The following is a 17,476-nucleotide window of genomic DNA, read 5'->3' on the forward strand; positions in this document are numbered from 1 at the left end:
TGAACCCCTAAAGGGAATTTTCTCCCCCAGAGGCAAGTCTGTCTGCACCCTCTGCAAGGCGTGCATGTGTATTATTAGAGAATAGGCGAGAAAACAGGGAGGCAGAATTAAATTCCCGTAGAACCAGAACTTCAGGATTAGATCAGAGGACATATTTATTTTGTGTGCGTGAATGTCACACTCATGCCTATTAACTTACTTTTTCTATGACTCTAGATTGGATTCTTAAGAAATGTGCAATTAACTGTTACTGTTCTGAATTCTATTGTGTTGTTTTGCTTAGTGGGTGGTGCAAACCACTATTCGGAATAAGGCATTTTATAGGGTACGGTGGGGGTGGCACCAGGGATGGGTTTACGAAACCAAGGGAGAAGGGGAACAAAAAACTTTAGGATCCACTACTCTAGACTGCAGGATGTGGGTGGCGCTGTGGGCTAAACCACAGAGCCTAGGGCTTGCTGATCAGAAGGTCAGCGGTTCAAATCCCCGCAACAGGATGAGCTCCCGTTGCTCGGTCACTGCTCCTGCCAACCTAGCAGTTCAAAAGCATGTCAAAGTGCAAGTAGATAAATAGGTACCGCTCCGGCGGGAAAGTAAACTGCATTTCTGTGCGCTGCTCTGGTTCGGCAGAAGCGGCTTAATCATGCTGGCCACATGACCCAGAAAAACTGTCTGTGGACAAACGTCAGCTCCCTCGGGCTATAGAGCGAGATGAGTGCTGCAACCCCAGAGTCGGCCACGACTGGACCTAATGGTCAGGGGTCCCTTTACCTCTACTCTAGACAGCAGGATGTGCTGAGAATCCCCAGCTTAAAGGAAGACCCTTGAGAAAGGTGAAATGAGCAGCATGCGGCAAAAACCAGGGACTCACCAGCCTGTCCCGGTCATCCTGCAGAGCAGACAAGGCCTTCTTGAGGCTGGGCACTTCGGCGAGGCTGCCGGAACCGCCGGTCGCCGACTGCAGCTTGGCCTCCTCCACTTTGCGGGCCTTCTCCAGCTCGCCCAGAAGTCGGTCTCGCTCACCCTGCAGGCTAGCCATGGCCTTCGAAAAGGACTTGACCTGGCCAGAGGCCCCCTCCAGCTCGGAGGCCAGGCGAACCACCTCGGCGTCTTTGACCTTGAGCTGGTGGCCGAGCTTCTCCAGCCGTGCCAGGAGACCCTTCTCTTCTGTCGACTTCCGGAGGGCCGCCAGTTCGGAGGCCAAGATGTCTCGCTGCTCCGTGAGGCTCTTCTGCTCCTCCTGGAACCGAGCCTTCTCCTCCTGGAGGCTCTGAACCAGCAAGCGCTGCTCTTCCAAGTCCGCTGAGTACTTCTTCTCCATGGTGCGGAGCTCTTCGTTGCACTCGTCCCAGCTGTCCTGGAGCGAGCTCATGGCCTTCCCGAAGGACTGGACTTGGGCCTTCAGGTCCTGGTTCTCCTCTGTGACAGCCAGGAGGCTCTGCTCCATCTCGAGGAGGTCTTTGGCCAGCTCGGCCACCCGCTCCTCCGCCGTCTCCGTCTCGTTCCGCATCAGCCCGGCGTTGTGGTGCAAGCTCTTGAGCTCCGCCTTCATCTGGGCTTCCGCCTCCTGCATCTTGCGGCTGGTGCTCTGCCGGAGCAGGGCCAGCTCCTCCTCCAGCTCCGCCGCCTGCCTCTGGGCGAGCGAGAGCTGCCCGCTCAGCTCCTCCGCTTCCTCCCCCTTGCCCAGCAGCTGCGCCTGCAGCTCCAGCAGGGGCCCATCCTCGCGCAGGGCTGCCACCTCGCTCTGCGCCCGGGAGAGGGAGGCCGCAAGCAACTCTGCCTGCTCCCCCAGGCTGCGCTTCTCCAGCCGCAGGGCCTCCGCCGCGCGCTCAGACTCCCGCAGCTGTTCTTCCAGCGCTCGGATGCGCTCCAGCTGGGTCTTCAGCAGCTGCTTCTGCTGGCTGTCCTTGATGGAGAGCAGCTGGTTCAGGTCCTGGCGGTAGCGCACCAGCTCGGCATCCAGCTTGGCGTTCTCGGCGTGCAGGTCGTCCACGCGGCTGTGGAGGCTCCGCAGCTCCCCCTTCAGCCGGTTGTTCTCGGCCGCCGCCTCTTGGATCAGCTGGTCCTTCTCCAGGATGGCCGCCAGGTGCCGCTGCTCCAGCTGGCGGTAGTCGGCCAGGACCCGCTCCCGGTCATCCTGCAGGGAGGACATGGACTTGGTGAAGGAGTCCAGTTGGGCCTTGTGGCGCTTGCTCTCCTCCTGGGTGCTCTGGAGCTTCCTGCCCAGCTGCTCCACCTTCTCCAGGGCTTTCACCTTCTCGGCCTCCGAGGCTGCCCTCTCCTCTCCCGCCTGGCTGATCCTGGCCTCCAGCTCCTTCAGCTCCTCCTGCTGCTGCCGCTGCAGCTCCGACACGGCGGAGGAAACGGCCTCTTCCTTGGCGGCCACCAGGCTGATGATCTTCTGGTCCGTGACGCTCATCTCCGCGTGGAGCCTGTCCGTCAGGGCCTTGGATGCCCGCAGGTCGGCCTCCAGCTGCTCCCGACTCAGCCGGCTCTCTCGCAGGTCGGCCTCTTGGCTTTTCGCCGTGGCCGCCAGCCTGTCCACTTCCTCCAGGCACTTCGTGAAGGAGTCCTGCAGGCCGGCCAGCTTCTCGCTCTGGCTCTGGAGCTGCGCTTCCTGTTTCTGGATCTTGTCCTGGGAGTCTCGGAGCAGCCGCTGGGCTTCCTCCAGCTGCGTCACCAGCCCCCTTTTCTCCTCCTGGAGCGACTCGGCTTCCTCCAGGAGACGCTGGTGCTCCTTCTGGGCTCTGGAGTCCTGTGCCGATTTGCTGCGTTCCAGGCTGCAAAAGCAGAGAAGGGCAGGATCAGACACAAAGCAGTAAAGTCCTCTGCCTGTCTTCACTCCCTAATCAATAAACACACAAGACGTAACTAGCTGTACGTTTGAAAAAATGATATATACTATTCATTGTATTGTAGATTTCAACAACAGCAGCTGCTACTATGCTATAAGATCCACTGTCCTGTGATATCATATATGGTGTGTACGGTTGCTGACAGTTTTTATATTATTTTTGCTGTAAAAATGTGTGAGATTACGATATTTATTTGCATTACCTAGTTTGTACTACTGATGAAGCCCAAGACGGCAAAACAAGACTAATATTCCGAAAATCCTTGTCTTAGACTCTGTGAAAGGATTCTGTGGAACTGCAACAACCTTTCCTGTGGATTGTTGGACTCCATGAACAGACAGGTGGAATAGACACTTTCACATATGCATAACTGATTAGAGAATGAACTGATCCACTGGGTCTTCTATGTTTTTCGTTGACCTTTATGAGCTACTTCTGTTGAAATGTACAATTCAATACAATAAATAGTATATATCATTTTTTCAAACATACAGCCGGTTACATCTTGCGTGTTTGTTGAATATGTTTCACGTAACCAGAGGTTTGTTGTTGTTTTGTCCTCACTCCCCATCAAAAGCAGGCAGGATCCCACGGCTAACGGAAGATTCATAAAGTAATCTAGCCAACGAATCCCATGGGGCCAAGCTGGAAGGTGTGCAGAAGATGGAAGGGTCTGGAAACTGAGTCTTATGAGGAACGGTTGAGGGAGTCGGGGCTGTTTAGGCTGGAGAGGAGAAGACAGAGAGGGGCTGTCAATGGAAGCGTGAGGAAGCTTGTTTCCTGCTGCCCCGGAAGGTAGAACCTGAACCCATGGATTCAGGTGACAAGGAGATTCCAGCTAAACATTCCCCCCCCCCTCAAAAAGTGGTGGGCTCTCTTTCCCTGGAGGTTTTCAAAAAGAGGTTGGACGGCCTTCTGTCAGGGATTCTTCAGTTGATATTCCTGCGTTGCAGGGAATTAGATTACCCTTGTGGGTCCTTTCCAATGCTACAGCTATTGTTCTATGAACTCCGGATAACACTAGAGCAGGGGTCAGCAACCTTGTTCAGCAGGGGGCCAGTCCACTGTCCCTCAGACCTTGTGGGGGGCCGGACTATATTTTGGGAGGAAATGAACGAATTCCCATGCCCCGGAAATAACCCAGAGATGCATTTTAAATAAAAGGACACATTCCGCTCATGTAAAAACACGCAGGCCGGATTGAGAAGGCAATTAGGCCGCATCCGGCCCCTGGGCCTTAGGTTGCCTACCCCTGACCTAGAATAAAGCCAACATGGGGGGAATGAATGTAACAGCTGTGGTTGGACTACAACTCCCATCATCTCTGACCAGTGGTGCTGCTAGCTATGGACGATGGGAGCTGTGGTCCAAGAACAGCTCTAATCACTGGACCACAACCCTTCCCTGTACACTCAGGGACTTTGGGGGAGGGGGCAGCCACCCCCTTCCTCCCAGCGCCACCCTTCTTTACCTGGCGATGCGGCTCTGCAGGTCCTCCACCTGGGCTGCCATCTGCTTCACCTGCTCTTCCAAGGTGGCACAGGCCTGCTCCCGGGCGCGCACCTCCTGCTCCTTCTTCTCGATGGCCTCGCTGAACTTCTTCTCCCACTGCCTGGACTCGTCGATCACGCGGTCCCTGTCGTCCTGCAGGGAGGACATGCTCCGGGTGAAGGCAGCCAGCTGGGCCAAGGTGTGGTTCAGGCTGCCTTGCAGCTGCTTGGCCTCCTGGTCCTTCTGGCGCAGGGATTCCCGCAGGTCCTGCACTGCCGCCTCCGAGCGGGCCTGCTCCCTCTGCAGGGCCTGCAGCCTCTCCTCCATGTTCCTCGCCTCCTTCGAGTGCTTGTCCTTCTCCCGCTCCAGCCGCCTCTCGAGGGCCTTCTCCTTCGCCCTCAGCTGCGCTTGGACCTCTGCTTTGCTCGCTTGGAGCTCCTCTCTGGCCTTCAGGCTCTCGGCCAAGACTCTGGCCGCCTCGCTCTGAGTATCATCCAGCGAGACTCTGCAGGCGGCCAGCTCTGCTTGGGCCTTCTGGGTGTCCTCTTCGGCCTTGGCCAAGCTCTTCCTGGCAGCATCCAGCTCCTTCTGGAACTCGCTCTGGACAAACTCCAGGGCCTTGATGGTCTTCTCCAAGCTGCTGCTTTTCTCCTGGCTTTTAATGCAGCCTTTCTGCAGCTCCTTCACCTCCTGCTGCTTCGCCCTCAGCAGCTCCTGGAGCTCCTTCACCTGTGCCCGGCCGTTGTCGCCCTTCCAGGCACCTTTCAGCTGCTCCACGTGCTCTTTCTTCCTCTCTGCATCTGCCTTCTCTTGCAGGAGATGCAGTTTCTCATCCTCCAAGCGGTCCAAGGCCCCTCGAAGGCTCTCCACCTCGCTCAGGAGCTGCTGGTTGTTGCTCTGCAAGTCCGCCACGTCCTGCTGGTAGTTCCCGATGCTCCCGTTCAGCTCCGCCAGCTGGTTCATGAGCCTCTCCTCCAGGTCGTCCTTCTCGGCCTCCAAGGCCTCCTTCAGCCTCAGGGCTCCGGCAAGCTGCTCCTCCGTTTGCTGGCCAGCTTGCTCCATCTCGAGGACCTTCTCCTGAAGAGCTTCCACTTCCTGGCCTTTGGCAGCCAACAGTCCCTCCAGCACTTTCTTCTCCTCGCTCAGGGTCTCCACATCCCTCCGGACCATGCTCAGCTCCTTCTCCGCCACCTGCCTCTTCTCCTCCAGGTCTGCAACTTGTTCAGTGAATTGCTGCAGGGACCCGTTTGTTTCGTCACAAGGAGGGATGGCTTTGCAGATTTTGTCTTCCTGTGTGGGAGTGGCTTCTGGAGGCTGCCAACGTGATCCTGAATCCACCTGACCCTTTAGGGGCTCCACCAAGGAGCTGGAAGTGACTTCCTCACTTTTCCTTGCCGCCACCACCTCCTCCTCTTTCACATGTGCTTTGCTTTGCAGCACCTGCTTCAAGTCCTGGATCTGCTGGTTCAGGGCGTCCTTCTCAGCCTTGAGAACCTCCAGCTGGCTGGAAAGGGATTTGCAGTCCTGCCTGGAGCTCTCCAGCTCTTCTCGGAGGTCGCCGCCTGCCCCTTCTGCCCCTCCCGGGCAACCGTCCGCAGGATGGATCTCCGCCCTCAACCGCTCGTTCTCCTCCTCCAGCTCCAGGATCTTCTGCTGCTTGGACTTGGCAAACTTCCGCATCTTCTCCCGCATCCCCTCCATCTCCTGCTCGGCCCCCTGCAGGCGGGCATCCGCCTCCCTCTTCTCCGCCTCCACGCCCTTCAGCTTGAGGAAGAGCTCCTGCTTCTCCTGCCGGACGCCCTCCACCACCCGCTGCATCCTCTCCGCCTCGTCGCTGACGTTCTCGTACGACTGCAGGAGGGTCTCGTATTCCGCCTGCAGCTCCGCATGCTTCCGCTGCCACTCAGAGAGCTCCTGGGCTTGGGAGCGCCGCAGGGCGTCCGCCTCCTCCTCTAGCCGGGCCTTCTCCTGAGTCAGGCCCTCCAGGGCCAGCTTCAGGCTCTCGCAAGAGCTGGAGACATTCTGGTTCTCCACCAGGGCTCTGTCCACTTCCGTGATGAGTTTTTCCCGCTCCTCTCCGAGGGCCGCCAGCCTCTCCCCAAGGGCCTCCTTCTCCTTCCCCAGCTTGGAAGCTCGGCTCTCTGCCTCCGAAAGGAGGCGCGACGTCTTCTCCAGAGCAGCCTTGGTGCCAGCCAGCTCCTCCTTCAGGGCCTTGCTCTCCTTCAGCACCTCCTTCCTGGAGATGAGTGCAGCCTGCAGTTTCCTTTGCAGCTGGCTCTTGGACTGCTCCTCAGCGGCGGCCGCTTCCGACTTCTGCTGGGCTTCAGCCTCCAGGCGCTGGGACCGCTCCTTGCTCTGGGCCTCCTCCAGCTGTCTTTGCAGAGCCTTGAAGGCCTCCTCTCTCTCCTGCAGCACCGCCTGCAGGCCACGCAAAGACTCGCTTTTGTCCACTAGCTGAGCATTGAGGTGTTCAATTTCTTCCTTGCTGGCCAGCTGCTTCTGCTCTTCTAAAGCTGCTTGGTGAAGCCTCAGACCCTCTTGCCTGGCAGCCTCGGCCTGGCTCTCCTCCAGCTCTCGCCCAAGGCTTGCTGCACGGGTTTCAGCCTGGCGGCAGGCTTCCTTCACTGTTTCCAGCTCAGCTACCAACTGCCCGACTTGCTCCTGGAGCTGCAGAGCTGCCTCAGACTTGCTCCTGAGCTCCCCTTCCAGGTGCCTGACCTGGGCTTCCAGCTCCCCTTTCTCAGCCTTGAGCTTCTCAAGGTCTGCCTTGAGTGCTTCCACCGCTGCAAAATCTTCGGCCGCCATGGAGCTTCCAGGGGCCGGATCTTCAGGAGGGAGAGAGGCCTTCTCCAGGGCCTGGCTCAGATCCTGGAGCTGACCCTGCAGCTTCTCCTTCTCTCGGCTCTGCTGCTCAAACTGCTCCTGCAGGAGACCGTAGTCGTCCTTCTGCTGCTTGAGCTGCTCGCGGTGATGGCGGTTCTTCTCCTGGGCCTTCTTGATGGTGTCTTTGCGGGAGGCCAGGGCTTCCTGGAGCTTCTTCTGCAGCTGCTCCCTCTCCTGCTCCAGAGCGCAGATCCTCTCCTCCAGAGCAGCCCTCGGCTCTCCTTCCAGGCTGGGTTCAGCAGTGCTGTCTGACGGAGGAAGAGCAGGAGGAATGGCGGAGACCTCCGTGCTCTCTCTAGCTGGTGCCTGTTTCTCGGGGGCTGAGCTGCAGCCCTCAAGTTCAGCTCGCAGGGCACCGATGAGGAGGTCCTTCTCCTGCACACTCTGCCGAAGCTCCCCGGCCACAGCCTGCAGCGCAAGCACAGCCGACTCCTTTTCCCCCAAGATGCGCTGCAGCTCAGCCTCCTTTTCCGGAACCAGCTGGCTCAGAGAAGCAGCCCTGCCTCGCCTTGCAGGGTGCCCGTTGCCTTCTGCGCTTCCGCTGCTCTCGGGGGGTGCCTCTTCCTCTCCATCCTTATGGGCCTCTGGGACTCTGGCCCCAGGTCCTGCAGGCTCCCCACTCCCCGCTTCCAGTGCCTTCTCCAGTTTGTGGACCTTCATCAGGAGCTCCTTCCTGCTGACAAGAGCCGCCTGCAGCTTCTTCCGGACGAGCTCGTTTTCCTTCCGCAACGCTTCCGCCTCCTCACTGGTGGGTGAAGATCTCTCCGCCAGCTGCTCAGGCACCTTCTCCTCCTCCTCCTCCGTCCCCACGCCCTGCTCTCTCATCTCCTTCCTTTCTGCCACCAGACTCAGCTGTTCCGTCAGGCTCGCCAGCTCCTTCCCCAGCAAGAACTTCTCCTCGTTCAGCTGCACCATCCGGCTGGACATGCCCAAGCTGACTTCCGCCATCCGCTGCTCCCGCTCCGCCACGTCCAGCCGCAGCCTCTCCACCTCGGCAGCGCTCTCCGAGAGGAGCCCCTGCAGCCGGGCGGCCTCCGACTCCTTCGACGCGAGGCTCTGGGAGAGCTCCTCGGCCTTGGCGGAGGCCTCCTGCAGCCGTCCTGACAGCGCCTGCCTTTCCTGCTCCCCCTCCTCAAGACAGCCTCTCAGGCTCCTCCCCTGCAGGTCCTGCTCCGCCAGGCGGCGCTGCGTCTCGTCCAGGTCCTTCTGCAGAGCGGCAATTTTCACCTCCTTGGACTTGGCCTCGTTCTGCAAGCTCTGGAGCTGCTCCTGCAGCAGGGCCAGCTGGGACGCCCCGCTCTGGTGGTCGGAGAGCCGCCGCTTCTCCAAGTCGGCCAGGTCCCCTTCTAGCCGCCTCACTTGCTCCTCCAGCTCCTTCTGCTGGGACAGGAGCTGATCCCTCTCGGCACGGAGAGTGTCCACTGCCCCAGAGTAACCCTCTGCCAGCTGCTGGAGCAGCCTGATTTCTGTGTCTCTCTCTTCCAAGACCCCCTTGTGGAGCTCCTCTGCTTCCTGCTGGCTTGCATGCAGCCCGGCAATTTCGAGATGCAACCTTTCCAGTTCTTGCTTTGCTGGAGAAGGCTCCTTAGCTGCTTCTCTGTCCTCCGTGGAGAGGTCGTCTTTCCCCAAGAGTGTCTCCGGAAGGGGAGAGGACTCCTCCTGAATTTCTACGGTGACGAGCGAGCTGCTGCTCGAATCACTCTGGATGAGGACCACCCCGTCTTCTTCTCCGCCGCTGGCTTGTGGCTCCCCTGGCGGCGGAGGCTCCACTCCGGTAGGGTCCTGAAGCTGCCTCTTCAGGAACGCAATCTCTTCCTGCGCCTCCTGCATCTCCAGCATCAAGACGGACAGATCTTTGTGTTTCTTTGCAGAAAGGTAGTCCAGGACACCAGGGGGGGTGTTGTCTGTGGCCTCTGGGCTGGGCTGAAATGAGGAAAAGGGGAAATTTAGTTCTCCAGCAAGGCAAAGTTTGAGGAATGAGCACAGCAGAGGGAATCAGAGCTCCCATCTCTGCCACCTCCCCCCATGACTGTAGCACGGGGATGACAGGGGGCCCATTTTTATTATTATTATTATATCGGTCCTGTATACCTGAAGGAGCGTCTCCACCCCCATCGTTCAGCCCGGACACTGAGGTCCAGCGCCGAGGGCCTTCTGGCGGTTCCCTCATTGCGAGAAGTGAGGCTACAGGGAACCAGACAGAGGGCCTTCTCGGTAGTGGCGCCCACCCTGTGGAATGCCCTCCCATCAGATGTCAAAGAGATAAAGAATTACCTGACATTCAGAAGACATCTTAAGGCAGCCCTGTTCAGGGAAGTTTTTAATATGTAATGCTGTACTGTTTTTAACACTGATTGGGAGCCGCCCAGAGTGGCTGGGGAAACTCAGCCAGATGGGCGGGGTATAAATAATAAATTATATTATTATTATTATTATTATTATTATTATTATTATTATTATTATTATTATTATTTTGAGCATTTGTACCCTGCTCGTTGACTGAAATGCTTCCACGGTGGCTTACATACAATCAAGACAAGACAGTCCCTTGCTAACCAAACACAACACACAAGGGGAAAGGGACAGGGAGGGAAGAGGAAAAGTATTGCAGGGCTTTTGTTAAAAAAAGAGAGAGAGATAATTCAAGAAAGCAAATCCAGGAGATGGAAGCGGGGCGCGGTGGGGGGTGGTTCTGGTTCCTACCTGAGCTAAGGCAACAGGATCGTCTGGTGAGCAGAGGCCTTCAACGCTGTTGCTTCCCAGACCGTCAGGCACACCTAGCCAAAGAACACAGGAGAGAGTCAGCTGCAGAAAAAGCCAGCTTTGTGGCACTCTCAACTATTTGAAAGTTTTAAATTATTGCTATTGATTTTTTCAAAGTGACAGTTTTGACCTACAAAGCCTTAAACGGCTCAGGACCGCAATACGTCAAGGATCCCCTCTCTCCATATGAACTGACTCAGCCCCTGCCATTATCCCCTGATGCCCTTCTTCGTGTGCTCCCTCTGTGAGAGGTCCCGAGGCCTTTTCTGCGGTGGCTCCCCACTTGTGGGAAGGCGAGAGCAGGCCACCCGAGGCCCCTCCACCTGCCCCCTAAGTGCCTCCCCACCTCAATGCCTGCAACACACAGCTTCGAGATGCTTACTGCCAGGCCCAGGGGAGGGGTCATCAACTCCAGACGGCAGCCCCAAAGCCCCCTGAGATTGCATTTCAACGCCTGTTTCAGCACAGCTGACCTTCTGGGGAAAAAAGAGAAGAGAGAGGGAAGCGTTTTATTATTATTTATTTTATAAAATTTGTATACTGCTCGATTGTAAAAAAAACAACAACTACCAAACACCTCAAAGCAGCTTATACAAAAAAAAAGAAATAATAAATTAAGAACAATAAATTTAAACTTTCAAAATAACCATGGACTAAAAGCAGATTAAAATTCGTATCTACTTTCTAAAGATCTGAGCAGGCTTGTCTAAACAACAATGCTTTTAGCAGTCGCCAAAAAGAGTTTGGTGACGGCGCTACCGGCTATCAATCGGCAGGGAGTTCCAAAGTGTAGGTGCTGCCTTACTAAAATATCGAGTTTTTTGTCGCACAGCGCCAGCTCTGCCGATTGAAGCGGAGGACTAGGCGTGTGTGGGGTAAGCTGATCTCATAGGTAAACTGGTCTCGAGTTTTACCAACCATCAGACTGGCTTCAGCACTAGAAACTGTCTCCCCCACATCAAGGGGACAAGCCGACTGTATATGAAGAATTCTCATAACCTCAGCTTGGTGCTCTCTTTTTAACACAGCTTTGTTTTTCCTAGTGGATTCGTTCCCCTCCTGCAGCAACCATTTGCCACACCCTCAAAGCTCCTTGCGAGAAGCCTTTCTACGGCCCTTCTTGACTGTTGTGACTCATCACTGACCAAATCTCATGGCTCCCCTGCCTGCAGATAGGAGGATATTTTGCTCTGCTGAGCCTGAAGCCTCTTTTTATGAAGATCACCTGCTCTGGGATCCCACAGCTCATTCTCCCCTGGTCTCCTCGCTGGCCCAAAGAGGACTAATTTAGCCAGCTAGCCTGGTGATCATCTAATGTTTATTGGATGGATTTTCCCCCTAAATTGATTTCTGAATTTATTGTTATTCATGCTTTATACTGTATTTTATGCTGTTTTTTGCTGCATCAATTAAGTGTTTTAAATTTGTTGTTAGCCGCCCTGAGCCCGGTTTTCTGAACCGGGAAGGGTGGGGTATGAATAAATTATTATTATTATTATTATTATTATTAGTAGTAGTAGTATTATTATTATTACTACTACTAGCCATTTATGGCTCTGCTCTGCCCTCACAACCAGAGGCAGCGATGCTTCTGAATTCCAGTTGACGGAAGGCACAGGAGGGGAGAGGACTCTTGCGCTTGGGTCTCCTTTCAGGTTTCCCTTGGGGGCACCCGGTTTGCCACTGTGAACAGGATGCTGAACGAGGTCATTGGTCTGACCCAGCTGGTGCTGGAGAAAATAATAATTTCATAAAACTGCATTTTGATTGTTCCGTTTTGAGTCTATTTCCTAGCTAAACTGAAAAGGCCTGTACCTGTCTTATACAGTACAGAACTAGATACTTTTAGGTACTGTACGTGGTACCTATGAAAGAGTAAACTGTTAGAATCCATTGTGGCTGTTGTGTATGCATGAAAAGAGAATCAGCTAGGCATGGCAATTGCAATCAGTCTTCAATTGTTTTGTAGACAGATGAAAGGGGACATTGGAAGACTTAACGAACAGGAAAATTTGTTGTTAGCTGCTCCCTGAGCCTGGTTTCTGAACCGGGAAGGGCAGGGTATAAATAAAAATTTATTATTTATTATTATTATCAAACGTAAGGGAAACACAAGGGGAGAAGGGTCACCTCTGAGGACGCAACAGCAGTGCTCTGAAAGCCCAGTTAAGAGGGTGGGCAAAACTCCAGGTGAAATTCCTAAGCATTCTCTCTCTGTGTGTCCCATATTAAGCCTCCTAATAATAACCCAGCAAAGAGGATTGCCGAGTGCAGCCAAGAGGGCAGCTTAGCAGGAGCCGTTCTCAGGCCAGGTGCTTAGCCTACTAGCAGGGCTTCTTCGTCCATTCTACTTTTGCTCGCAGTTTACCTGGTTTGACTCTGCCGAAACCACAGGGAATTCGAGCCTCTTTTCCAGCATGGCAACTTTGGAGCGGAGGGTCTCTGAAAAGGGAGACGAGGGAGGAGAGGTGTTAATCAGAAGCAGCAGCCAAGGAGGAAGCGGGATCTGGAAGGAGGCCAGAGTTTGGGGTCAGAGCTGTAAATGGAGTGGTGTCAGGCCAGGCCATGAGCTCATATCCTCTCTAGAGAAAGGAGGGTTACAAGATGTCCTGGAAGAGGTGATGGCACCGGGACATGCTTCTCAAGAGTGACGATTTCTCAAGGGAAAGTAAAAGCTCACCAGGATTGAGGCTCTCTGGAAAGGATGAGGACGGGAAGACTGGGAGGGGAGCATTTCAGGGAATTTAAAGGAGACTTGGGTTATTAGCATAATCATGAATTTGCCTGCATTGCGTTTAAAGCCATCCAGGTTGAGGCCATCCCCTTTCACCTTTGGAACAAGTTCCATAGTTTAACTATGAAGAAGGGTTGGGGTTTTATCTGCCTCGAATCTTCAAAGATTCAGCTTCCTAAAGGTAAAGGGACCCCTGACCGTTAGGTCCAGTCGTGACCGACTCTGGGGTTGCGGCCCTCATCTCGCTTTATTGGCCGAGGGAGCCGGCGTACAGCTTCTGGGTCATGTGGCCAGCAGGACTAAGCCGCTTCTGGCGAACCAGAGCAGCGCACGTAAATGCCGTTCACCTTCCTGCTGGAGCGGTACCTATTTATCTACTTGCACTTTGACGTGCTTTCGAACTGCTAGGTTGGCAGGAGAAGGGACCGAGCAACAGGAGCTCAGCCCGTCGTTGCGGGGATTCGAACCGCCGACCTTCTGATCGGCAAGTCCTAGGCTCTGTGGTTTAATCCACAGCGCCACCCGCGTCCCAATTCAGCTTCCTAGGATGTCCCTGAGTCCTAGTACTCTCCATGCCACACACCACTCCATAAACTTCTATGAAATGATCTGCTCTTTGGCCCTGAAGATAAAAAAGTCTCAAATTGGGGTGCTCTGCCTGTTGCTGAGCCTGCCTTCCTGAATTCTCAACTAGCAGAATCCACTTGCTTTGAAGAGGTGGATCACAGGAGAACAGGGGGCCTCTCCCTTGCAAGGTTGTTAAGGGTCTATTTAGCTGTTGCCTTAAAAACACACACATCTGCATGTGAAATCTTAAAAACCCATCCAGCTTAACAATAGAACAGTACCGCCCCCTCCAAGCGCAAACACCCACTTGCACTGCAACAAACATGATTATCGTAATCTCTCAGGAGTCTGGTTGTGTCAAGATCTCTGCCAAGAACACTCTGAATTATCCCGGCTGTGTGCAAACCCTGTACAAGATCAGCAGACACAAGCGATGTGTGTGTGCATAGAGACCTTGGAAGGCCCTGATCCAAGAGGCGAAGTCCAAGTTGGAGCACAGGACTCAAGAACTGGGTTGGCTTTTGGTTGGCCACACGCAAGCCAGCAGACAGGAATTTTAACTGGGTTCAGTGAGTGTTCCACTGAATACACTGTTGGGGGTTAGTTTCTTTTTAAGGGTGCCATCTACCCACAACCCTGGGCCCTTGCAAAGGAGAGGGGCTGGAAAGCTGGACAAAAACTCAGCGTCTTATCATACGAGGCCCTTCTCTATTTTCCCCCTTCCCAAGAGGGAGAACGGGGCCTTATTCTGTGGTGGTTCCCTAGTTGTGGAGTGCTCTCCCCAAAGAGGTTCGCGTGGCGCCATCACTGCATGTCTTTAGGTGTTAGGAAAAAAACATTACTCTTTGCCCAGGCCTTAAATAACCTCTTGCCTATTAAAGGTGGAGGGAGCTGTTTTGATTATTATTTTATTAATATGCTGTGTATTGTTATACTCTGTACTATGTTCTTACGATTATGCTGTGTAAGGTATGTTCTTTGGATTAAGGGTGGTATATTTATCAGTATCATCATCCTCCAGCCCACTGAACCCCCTAGCTCTTCTCCCTTCCCCTGGAACCATTAGCAGTTGCTCTTCATCTTAATCTATTTATACGGGATTCCTGGGGGGAAGCCACACAGCCCTGGCTGGAGAAAGCAGATCACAAACAGGTTTTAGAAGGTGGAAAGTGGTGAAAGAAGAGGACAAAAGGTACCATTTTCAGTTTGCAGAGCTTCCAGAGTCTTGCGCTGCTCATCTTGCCAGGCATTTCTTGCAAAAGCTGCTGCGTCCTCTCCAGTGGCCAGCTAGAGAGCAGAAAGACACATGGAACACAAATTAACTTTTGCAGATTGGTGTCGGAAATAGATGGAATGAACTGATGAAGGGACACATGCACAGCTGGCGGGAGCCAGAAACAGGCTGGTCTGCCCCCCTCCTTGGTTCGCTGGGGCCTTGGGGAAGCAGTTACCTCGCTCGGCGTAGACAACTGCTTTGCTTCCTGAGCTGTAAGTGATTTGGGTTCGGCCTGTGAATGGTCAGACTCCTTGGGCCTTTCTGGGAGCTCCCCTGGGGAAACAAACAAGGAAAGTTAATTTCCCAGCCACCTCTTCTGCCCCAGCGACAACAAAGGGCTGTGTTATCCTGCACCTTACACTTGCGGGATTTGCTTTTATGTCAATGAGTGGGGGTCACCAGGACTCAGCTTTCACTCTGTAAAAGAAGGACAAGCTTCCATTCGGAGAGCTGCCCTCGGGTCCACTTTCAACAGCCTGGAGACAAAGGCTGCCAAAAGGCACAGCAATCAAGATGGCGGGTCTGCAAGCTGACCTGTTCCTCAAACCAATGCACCACCGCCGTCCCAAGCAAACCCCCCAAATGCTGCCAAACTCAAGCCTCAAACAACGTAACTAGTGTCAGACAAGGGCCTGGGAGACCAGGGTTCGAATCCTCATTCGGCCATGAAATTTGCTTGGCAACCTTGGGCCAGCCACCTGGCCCACCTCACTGGGTTGTTGTGAGGATAAAATGGAGGGGGGAAGGTGAACCACGTGTTAGGATTCTTGCTCCGTGTTCGCAGTCATGAGATTGTTGTCTATCACATGACGGTGTACGTTTTCATTCCACATAGTGGAAAGTGACAGAGAGAGAATGTTTATGTTACTGCGTTCCGTGAAGTGGGACTATTGTCCTTTGTTCTTTCTCTCTTTGCTGCCTGATGAGAAAAAGGAAGGAGCTGAGTCAGAATGCTCCGAGGGTATTATATGTAAATAAACCTAGATTAGCCAAAATGCTGTGCTACTGAGTTCTGTTACGCAAACTGCAAATACTCTGCAGGATTGTAAGTGTGCTGATGCCTCTTGGTCGCTGTGATGTTCAGGCTGAAGGTGGCTTTTGAAGCTCCCAATCGACCAGGAGGGAGAGAACATGCCAGTCAGGCATGTGTCTCTGCCAGGGTCCTACATGAGGGTAGGAGGGTCCTAGTACCATGTACACCACCTTGAGCGCCTTAGAGGAAAAGGTGGTTTATAAATGTAATTTTAAAAAAAACAACAGAAGAACAAATACAGTCAAATCTCATGTTACGTCCGCTTCATTTTACATTCTTTCAGGTTACGCCCCATGGCGACCCAGAAGTACCGGAAAGGGTTACTTCTGGGTTTCATGTGCATGCGCAGAAGCGGCAAATCACAACCCTCGCATGCGCAGATGCACTGCTGCGGTTTGCATTCCTTTCATGTTGCAAATGGGCCTCCGGAACAGATCCCGTTCGCAACCAGAGGTACCAATGTATCTAGGACTGATCATTCCAACACAGTGAACAGAAGCAAAGCTGGAAAAACTGCTCCCTCCCTCCTCCCAAGGTTCCAGAATTTGTCCTTTCAAGAATTCAGGCCTATTTCCATTAACCCCTTGATCTCTGCAGACAAAGGCTTGCTTCCTGACCTTGCTGTGCCAAAGAGCCATCCTCGGAGGAGTGCTCCGGTGGCCGCTCTGCATTCTGCCGCAGGTGGGCGTTCTCCGACTGCAGAGCCTCGTGGCTGGAGCGCAAATCCTGCTCTGCTCTTTGGAGCGCAGCAATCTCTTGGCCCTTCTCTGCCATTTCCCGCACGTGTCTCTCCTCCGCATCTCGGCTCTGGCGCTCGCAGTCCGCCCTCGTTTGGGCGAGCTCCTGAGAGAGCCGCTGCACCTCCTCCTGTGAGCGGTGGGAGGCCAGCTTCTGCTCTGCCAGTTCCAGTTCCAGCCTCTCCACCAGGCTCTGGGACTCCTGCCTCTCGGAAGCAGAGGTGTTGTGCAGGGAATCCAGCTCCTCCTCCACCTTCTGGAGTCTCTCCGAGAGGACCTTGGGAAGAAAAGAGAAAACACGCCTGTCAGGGGTGCAAAGCGATTTTTGTGCATGCACAGAACCCTGGGAAGACCTTTTCCGTGTGCCTCCCCCTCGAGAGGTCCGGAGGCTGGCAACACAAGAACAGGGCCTTTTCTGCAATGGCTCCCCGTTTGTGGAATGTTCTCCCCTAGGATGTTCAGCTGTTGCCTTCATTATGCACCTTTAAGCTCCAGGCAAAGAAGTTCCTCTTTAATCAGGCCTTTGGCTGTTTGACATCCTATATCCTTTTCAATATGTTTGTGGAAGGGGAGTTATTGGTTTGTGAATTTGTTTTGTGCATTTTGTGTTTCATCTTGTATTCTTATGCCTCGGTTCTTGAACGTTATCCATTTCAGAAGACCGTTCGACTTCTGAAACGTTCGAAAACCGAGGCACAAAGGGCAACCGGCGAATTCCACTGAGAAAATTGAAAAACACGCAGCAGAAGCCGTTCAAAAACAGAAGCATTTACTACCATGTTTTTGGCATTCGGGTTCCGAAACATTCGTCAACGGAGACGTTTGAGAACCGAGGTACCACTGTAGTAAGATGCGATTGTATTGTACTGCAGAATTAAATGTCACAGAGACATTGTCAACAGTCTATAGAGAATTCTCCCCCTGGAGTCTTGGAGGGGGGAAGTCTCCTCCTTTACGCTGATGTATGTGACTTCCCTGAAATGCTGATATGCTGTGACTACCGTATTTTCCCGTGTATAAGATGTTTTCCTTAGAAACAACAGGCAAAAATTGTGGGCCGTCTTATACACGGATAGCAGAGGGAGGACGTGCGATTCGTGGCAGCAGCCAGGAGGAGACTGGCAGCGCCGAATGGGC

The 17,476-nt window shown here is 53.9% G+C and overlaps 1 protein-coding gene across 3 annotated transcripts in view; it reads right to left on the minus strand.

Annotated features, from left to right (window-relative positions):
* The window catches only part of GOLGB1 (golgin B1), a 72,458-nt gene that overhangs the window by 43,769 nt on the left and 11,213 nt on the right, over nucleotides 1–17,476 (minus strand). For 2 of the 3 annotated variants that reach the window (XM_081926650.1, XM_081926648.1), the window contains exons 8-15: nucleotides 16,220–16,616; nucleotides 14,745–14,842; nucleotides 14,490–14,580; nucleotides 12,361–12,434; nucleotides 10,375–10,468; nucleotides 9,933–10,006; nucleotides 4,327–9,152; nucleotides 872–2,780 (exon numbers count right to left, since the gene is read on the minus strand). In XM_081926650.1, the coding sequence (XP_081782776.1) occupies nucleotides 872–2,780; nucleotides 4,327–9,152; nucleotides 9,933–10,006; nucleotides 10,375–10,468; nucleotides 12,361–12,434; nucleotides 14,490–14,580; nucleotides 14,745–14,842; nucleotides 16,220–16,616 (7,563 nt within the window). The remainder of the gene's footprint in view (nucleotides 1–871; nucleotides 2,781–4,326; nucleotides 9,153–9,932; nucleotides 10,007–10,374; nucleotides 10,469–12,360; nucleotides 12,435–14,489; nucleotides 14,581–14,744; nucleotides 14,843–16,219; nucleotides 16,617–17,476) is intronic. The other variant, XM_081926649.1, reaches the window with a different exon arrangement.

This window comes from Podarcis melisellensis (genome assembly GCF_964234715.1).
Source record: "Podarcis melisellensis genome assembly, chromosome: 10".
Classification (NCBI taxonomy): Eukaryota; Metazoa; Chordata; class Lepidosauria; order Squamata; family Lacertidae; genus Podarcis; species Podarcis melisellensis.